Source organism: Camelus bactrianus, chromosome 4, assembly GCF_048773025.1.
Source record: "Camelus bactrianus isolate YW-2024 breed Bactrian camel chromosome 4, ASM4877302v1, whole genome shotgun sequence".
Classification (NCBI taxonomy): domain Eukaryota; kingdom Metazoa; phylum Chordata; class Mammalia; order Artiodactyla; family Camelidae; genus Camelus; species Camelus bactrianus.
The window spans coordinates 13,928,679-13,935,589 of record NC_133542.1 but is presented as its reverse complement, the minus strand read 5'-3'; the positions used below and the strand labels follow the sequence as shown (position 1 = coordinate 13,935,589).

The window sequence follows — 6,911 nt, the reverse complement described above, 5'->3', positions numbered from 1 at the left end:
ATAAATCCCTGTAAGCTGATGATTTAAATGACAGTATCAGATCAATGTATAGTATTTTCTTATTACTTAGGCATTTCTAAAATAACCTTATTCCTATTCTCTAAAGCCATTCATTTTCAAAAAGCTCTCGTGTCTTTCAATGTCATGGAAAAAGAAAGAAATCAACAGAGAGAAAAAGTTGATTTTCCAAGGTAGGAATCTAAGTAGCCTCTAATTTGTTCAGCTCATTCTACCTCATATACACCCACTCTAGTCAAACGTCCTCCACACCACTCTGCACACTGAATAGGGCACACACATACAATGCTTCATGAAGGTGGTGACTTTAATCAGCTGCAAAGGACTCATCAGACTCTTTTCTCCTCCTATGTTTCATCACACAAATGTCATCTACTGCATTTTATAATTAGTAAGCAGCAGTGAGGTTTATTCCACATTACTTTGTTATTATTTTAACTTTTTGTTTCAGTTGAAATAGAAAAATGATTTTTTCATTGTGAAGCAGTAAATAGAATTATTTAAATCATATCCACGTTTATCAGCCTAAGAGAAGCATTTCAAATGATGCAGGCCTCTGTGCTTCATGAGAAAGATTCAGTGAGGAAAAAAAAAAAACCAGGATTACTGAAAAGCATCTTCAGGAACAACAAAAAATTGAATTTGTAACTGCAACCCCAGTGTTTCATGAAAACTATCTATTTCCATAAGAAACTCTTTAAAATTTACATTTAATTAAGCCAGCTAATAAAACACAACCCTTGTTTTGTGTATAAAGAAAATCCTCATACAATATTAACAGAGCATGGCTTATAAATAAAATATACTATATTTGTTAGCAAACATAAAAACAACAGTTCCAGATTTATATTTTAGCAAAAAAAAATTAATTTATTTTAAGTTAAGCATCTCGACCTAAATTTATTTTGGTATCAAACAACTACAATTAGTGATAGGGCAAAAAGCATCCGTAATTGTGGCAGGATGTTATGTACAAAAACTATACAAAATTAGATTAATTATAACATCAACTTACCAAAGCTTCCTGAATTAATTTTTTGGAAATGTATCAAAAGTCTTCAGATCCAGAATGATAGTCTTTATTTTTTAATTCATGGAATTATAGCACATCAGATTGTTAAGCAAAAACATCAGAAGAAAGCCAGTACGATAAAATAGTCTCCTTTTTCTAATAGCTTGGAATGTAAATGAAAATGTGTTCCCTTTTTATTGAAGGAAGAAAACTGAACAAAGTGTCCAATAATATCAAATACCTGTTAGAATGGCTTGTCTGCTGGAATTAAATAAAGTTGGGCAATTACTTCTACATTGTTAAAAACTGCCTTAAATTAAGTCTTTTTTTCCTTTTCCTTCTATAAAAAAAAAAAGCTTTTCTCAGCCATTTTGGATCTCTAAGCTTTATAACAAAACATGTTACTCAATTTTTTACTAGTAAATCCATACCCAAACCCAAAGAAGGCATCTCCAAGACAGTACATATTTTAAAAGTGCATATAAGCATAACTAAATGTCTCAAATTGTTAACAAACCTAGGAGCAATAATTTAATACTCTATTGCAAAATATAGGTAGCCTAAGAGCAACATGCTTGGTCAGTCCTTCTTAAACTTTTAGGTTTGATGTCAAAACATTTCAAAATAAGAAAAAAAAAACACCATGACTCTTTGCTAATGGCTTTTCAGATATTAAATTTGCAGATACAGCTAAATACTCCTCTAACAAAGTCTCCAGGTTATCCAATGATATCTGCTATGAATTCATAAAATAATAACATATATATATAATACAAAAGTAACAACACTAATAAGAATATATGTATTTTAGGCCTAAGATGAGTTTATCTAATAAGGGTTACATGAGAAATATCACGTAAGACCCAAAATAAACTTGAAATACAAAATTATATGATGTGGCTTTGCTCAAATACACCTAACATTCAGATTCAAGTTACATAACTAGGCTGGCTTTTTTATATCACCAGCTTTCATTAGGGCTTTAATAGCTCTTGCCCTCATCTCAAGTTCTAGCAGCTCCAGCTGCTGTGCAGAAGGCTGGACATCTTCTGGTGGAGGAACAGTCAGGGTGGCTGCTTTGGGTTCCTTTGGGCTAGACTCTGCCAGTCCCAGGATCTCATTCACACTTTTCTCAATGTCTTTCTCCAGGTCATCGATCTGGCCAGCTTCACTTTGGGCTGTATTTTCTGGGACCTCAGGAGCAGCTGCTTCTTCGTTGCACGGGCCTTCTATGTCGCTGTCATAAGCATCTGCATTTATACTGAGTACATCACTATCTTCCCCTTTGCCTGTAACAAACAAACAAACAAACAAACAAAAGGAAAGAACCATGTAACCTAGATGCCCTGGCCAAAATGTCTTTTCTATTTATGATGAAAGGACTGCTTTGACCCCACCTCCCACCATGGAGTCCCAAATACATTCCAAATCCCCATCCCACCCTCTTCTTCCCTGACTCCTCTCCCTTTTTTACTTTTTTAAACATTGTCATTTATTGACTACTTTGTGTCAAGTGGCAGATATTTTCATACTTTATTCATTTATATTAATGGAGGTACTGGGAACCGAACCCAGGACCTCATGCATGCAAAGCACACGCTCTACCACCCTACCAACTCCTCAGCTTTGAAAACAGATCTAATATAAAATTTGATGTATTTTTCATTCCAATTTAGTAGAACATGGAAGCACTGGGAAATGTATACCATCATATGGATGTTCATGATCAATTTTCCTAATTAAAATGTCATAACACTTTAGACATAATGAAGCTTTTACATTACAAAATGTTGACACTCTTTGGAAAGAGTATTGCTTACTACTGAAGAATTACAATTCCATTCTAGAAGGAGTTTAAAATATATATAAACTACAAAAAAAGAAAGATGTCACTGGCAAACTGACACTATGTGCACTGTAATTACCCCAAAGCTTTTCATATGCTTTTTCAAACACTTTGTTCTGAATCAATAAATTAAAGGAGAGTGTGCCTAAGGCCATTTTCTAAGATAAAATAACTTTTCATCAAGAGGATTTTGATTAATAAAGTTAGTACACCACAATTTTTTAAAAATGCATTTGTTATAAAACTTCCATAACTGATGATAAGGACTTGAATATAAACACAGATTGCAGCTCTCAACCACCTTGGCCTTGGACCATTACTAAAGTCCATGAGTCATTACAACTTTGAGTTGTTCTCTTATGCCTCCAATTTATTCATCTTTTAAATCCCTAACATGTTTTTCTAAAAGAAAGTAATGATCCCCCAAATGTTAGCTTTGTTAGTTTTCTTATAGTACAGATATCTTATTTATAAAACATAGATTGGCAGAAAATTCTGACAGTAGAATGTATTAACAATTCTTCTCCACGGATTTTAAAATGATTTACTGACCTTGACTTATTTGCCTACATCCTAAGTATTCAAAAACTACTCCCTATTCCAAAATTAAAGTGGAAAATGAATCAATAAATTATGTGTCCACAAATAGAACTTGTAAAAAAAAAAGTTCCAATCTTATTTATTTAATGCCAAAGAATATTTTAGCTATATCCTCTCAACAAATATTTCCAAATAGCTACAGAAAAATGAATATAGCCTTCCATGTAAAGAAATAATGCTTTATATAAATATACTAATTTGAGACAAAACAAGTTTAAGAAAAGAGGTGGTAAGTTGTTCATTGTCTCAAAAAGTTGATTTTCATGCCCAGCAGTCACTGCAAATTCTAAATCTGCAGTCACTGATTCTGAGTGAAAATAGGCAATCTGTTTAAAAGTTTTTAAAACAGAAGTTTTTGGGGAAATGTGATTTGTTTTCTCAGACTAGAAGTTGTTGCCTGCTAATGAATGAGGAGCAGAAGAATATAAAGAATCCGTGGGTGGGGAGAGAGGGAGAGTCTCAAAGTTGGCATACCTAAATTCTAATCCTTACTCTGCTATTAAGCACGTGATTCTGGGCAAATCTCTTGCCTTCTCAGAGTTTCTCTCCCATAAAAATTAAGGCAAATTGTCCTAAGATATCCCTAAAGTCAGTCCTTACACAGTAAGTTAAGTCTATATAAAAAGATATAAAATGGCAATACTTTAAACTATTTTCCTTTTTCCTCTGGTCTGTATACGTTCATTATTTCTCTTTTCTTCTGTTTTCCTGCTATCTTCCGTGGTAACCAACTTAATTCATACCCTAGTCAAACCCCGCACCAAAGTACCAAAAATTTTTTTAAATAACATACCAATCCATCTAGGTTCAGTATCTAGACAGTAAAATGAATCAATCACTATCTAAATTAATCACTGACACAGATGAATAAATGGAACAATTTATCAGAGAAATATTTGTTTATATTATTTAATGAGGCATAGTTATGAACATAGGATAAAACCATAAAGGGAAAACATTCTGGCAACTAAACAGGACACCCAACATTCTTTAAGTATTTTATTGACGAGGAGAAAAATTACAACTACAAAAGACCAGTCACTTTTAAAGTAATATATTTTCACCATTTAAAAAAGGGAGTGTACTACATAATAGGAAAAGCTAAAGTGCAATACCTTATTTTTATTATCATTTAAAACCTCAATGCCTGAGAGCTGCAGAAACTCCCTAAGCTAGACACAGGAAAACATTTTGTTTCAGGCTTGCTTTTTGTTAAAATAAAAGTTTTAATTACCCAAAGAAAGTAAACAAAGAATTATTTATCAAACATTTTGAGTAATAAGAATTAAAAAGAACTTTTAAGTTATGCTAGCATATTTAAATCTTCATAGGGCCTGTAATATCCCACTTGCTAATAACTCAAGTTATCAGTAAAGTTTTAATGCTTAAAATGAAAGCATATCTAATGTTATGAGTGACTGCATGCTTGTGAAACTTCATGATAGTGAGTTGTTAAATTAAATCAAAAGACAAACCCTAGAACATTAAATAATTAAGTATCTGTCTGAATTTCTGCTAAATATGGCACACTGAGCACACACATCTACTTCTCTTCTCTGCCAAGAACACACTGAAGTGATGAGAGATACTTAAAAACAACAGCATAAAAACTGTAAATTAAATGAGGATGAAACTAACAAGCATCAGCCCTTCCTTAGTAAAACACAATATGGAGAATCCACAAAGGAAAATAATCAACAAATAAATCTAAATAAAAATGTAAGACTTCTGAGAAAGAAAATACATTATAAATAAAATTATAAGACAGGGAAAACCTACAAGAAAATATTAGCAAAATACATTTTTTAAAAGGACAAATATGAGAATATATACAATCTCTAGGTATCATTAGAAATAACTAAAAACATGGACAAAGGACAGAAACAGGTTAAGCATTTCACAAGATATGAAATACAAAGGATCAATAAAAATGTAAGAAATGCTCAACATAATTTCTAATCAGAGAAATGCAAATTAAAACATTAAGATACTACTTTTTACTCATTAGTAAAAAATAGGAATTTTAGACATCTGGGAAAAAAAAATAAATTGGCAAGATGCCAAGATACATCGTTAAGTCAAAAAAGTAAGCCAAAGAGTAATAATCATACTTAGATTAAAAATAACATAAGTAAATTATTAATAGTGGCTTACTTCTGGGGAAGGAAATAAAAGTAGAAGGCAAGAGAAGAAAATGAGTTTTTCAATTTTGTTCTGTGAACAAAATATGTATTTCTTCAACCATTTCCAAGGCTATAATCTTGTAAAAAGTTTAAAAAGAAAAAAAAATTGTAATACTAGATAACAAGAAAGGGTATCATTCAAAAAGAAATTTTGCTGGATTTTTATGAAATGTAAGTAGGCAGGATGAAACTAACAGAAAAATAAAAGCAAAGGAAAACCACAGCCAAAGACACCACAGATAAGCGTAATTCTTTCTGAGAGAGTCTTGGAAGCAACGAAGAGTTGGCTTTGGAACAAATAACAAGATAATTAAATTAAATTCATTCAGAATAGTTGAGCCAGTTGTACCCTTGCTTCTTTCCCTTCCCTTCCGTGCCACATGCCCAAACACTCTACTAGGACGTCTACCGCATCCACTTACATTAAAGAGATCTGGTAGAGAACCGTATCTAAACAGCTATTGAAGAAACCCAAACCAGCTACCAGAAAAATTACAATCAATGAAGGACCAAGATGAACAAAGGAAGAAATAAAGAAAATTTAGGAATCCAAAGACAATCTACCAGAGGAGAATGGTTGGGGAATCTACTTAGTATCCTTAGAGAGTTTGAAATGGACATTAGCCATAAAACAAGTACATGGTGCAATGAAAAAGGACCAAAAAGCACAAAATGTTAGAGTTTAAAATTACAGTTAACAAAAGTAAACATTCAATGGTTGCTGGAAGATAGTGTTTACAGAAAGCTTCTCAAAACATAGAAAAGAAATAAAAATATATTTAAAATATGTAATAAAAGTTAAGAGATGAGGATGAATAACTCACAAGTCCAACAACCTAATGTAATTAATTCAACAAATATTATTTGGCACCTAGTATGTACAAAATACTGTTTTAAACACTGAAGAAACAGCAGTGAACAACAACAACAAAGTCCCTGCCTTACCAGTAAGTCACAGAAGAGACATTATAAATAAATATCAGGTGCTATGGAAAAAAAAAAAAAGCTGGATAAGAAGATAGTAGCAGAATGCTGTCACAAAGAATGATCATTGTGATCTGATACCGTCTAACAGTTGAGCAGAGACTTGAATAAGGCGACAAGACAAGTTAGAAGACAAGAAGAGAGCCCGTGGAGAGGGAAAATAAAGGAAGAAGAGAAGAAAAGTGATCTGAGATGAAAAAAGTCTTTACACTGAAAGGGTTTGTCAAGAGCATCACACCTAAGAAACACCCTGTCAGATACCAGAACT

At 32.4% G+C, this 6,911-nt stretch overlaps 1 protein-coding gene across 1 annotated transcript in view; it reads right to left on the bottom strand.

Moving 5' to 3' along the window:
- Nucleotides 1-1,081: 1,081 nt before the first annotated feature.
- The window catches only part of CAAP1 (caspase activity and apoptosis inhibitor 1), a 44,645-nt gene continuing 38,815 nt past the window's right edge, over nucleotides 1,082-6,911 (bottom strand). The window contains exon 6 of the mRNA XM_010957904.3: nucleotides 1,082-2,319. Coding sequence (XP_010956206.3) covers nucleotides 1,973-2,319 — 347 coding nt within the window. The 3' untranslated portion in view covers nucleotides 1,082-1,972. The remainder of the gene's footprint in view (nucleotides 2,320-6,911) is intronic.